This window comes from Microtus ochrogaster, chromosome 8 (genome assembly GCF_000317375.1).
Source record: "Microtus ochrogaster isolate Prairie Vole_2 chromosome 8, MicOch1.0, whole genome shotgun sequence".
NCBI lineage: Eukaryota > Metazoa > Chordata > Mammalia > Rodentia > Cricetidae > Microtus > Microtus ochrogaster.
The window spans coordinates 43,526,724-43,527,611 of NC_022015.1; the positions used below are offsets into that span (position 1 = coordinate 43,526,724).

Below are 888 nucleotides of genomic sequence, written 5' to 3' on the forward strand. Positions count from 1 at the left end.
ACTTAAACATATTTAAGCATATTGTTAGCTAGCTCTTATATATTTGGTTAACCCATTTCTATTATTTTATATTTTACTATTTGTCTTGGGACCTACCAGCAAGGTTCCAGCTGGCATCTCTCATCTTTCCCCTCTGGCGTCTCCATGGCATCTTGCTGACTCCTCTTTCTTTCTCCCAGCACTGCAGTCATAAACAATAAGCAATAAGTATTATCTTTCCTTTCTCCATGATAACAGGACATGGCAGATGACCATGATTTCTACACCAATACTTACCAAATCTTCTCTAAAGATCCCCAGAACTGTCAGGAATTCCTGGACTCCCCAGAAGTAATCAACTGGAAACAACATTTGCAGATTCAAAGTAAGAACAATGAGAAATGAGCTCAATCCCTTCTGTCTCTTATCTCACAAAATCTCCATGCTCTCCCTGCCAAGTTCCATGTCCTCAGTCAGATGTCCACAATTTGTGACCTCAAAGTATAAGTCTGTAACATGAGGGCTGGGCTCATTGGGGTTTCTGTCCCACCCAGTCCCACAGCCATTTAGTCCCAGAGAAAATCATATAGAGATCTTGAGAAGATTATAAACTGATTGGTCTATTAGCTCAGGCTTCATATTAGCTCGTATAATGTATATTAACCCATTATTCTTATCTATGTTAGCCACATGGCTCAGTACCTTTTTCAGCAGAGTAGGTCACATTCTGCTTCTTCGGTGGTCTGGGCAGGAATGGGAGGAGTGGACTTCTTCCTTCTAAGAATTCTCCTGTTCTCATCACCTCACCTCTACTTCTTGTCTGGTTGACCCATTTATACTTCCTGCCCTGCCAATCAGCGTTTATTCAAAATATAATTGACAGAATACAGACAATTCTCCCACACCACT

General features: G+C 41.0%; 1 protein-coding gene across 1 annotated transcript in view; it reads left to right on the forward strand.

Annotated features, from left to right (window-relative positions):
• The window catches only part of LOC101984651 (glycine N-acyltransferase), a 15,068-nt gene that overhangs the window by 10,047 nt on the left and 4,133 nt on the right, over positions 1 to 888 (forward strand). Inside the window, exon 4 of the mRNA XM_005351992.3 lies at positions 238 to 364. Within this exon, the coding sequence (XP_005352049.1) occupies positions 238 to 364 (127 nt within the window). The remainder of the gene's footprint in view (positions 1 to 237; positions 365 to 888) is intronic.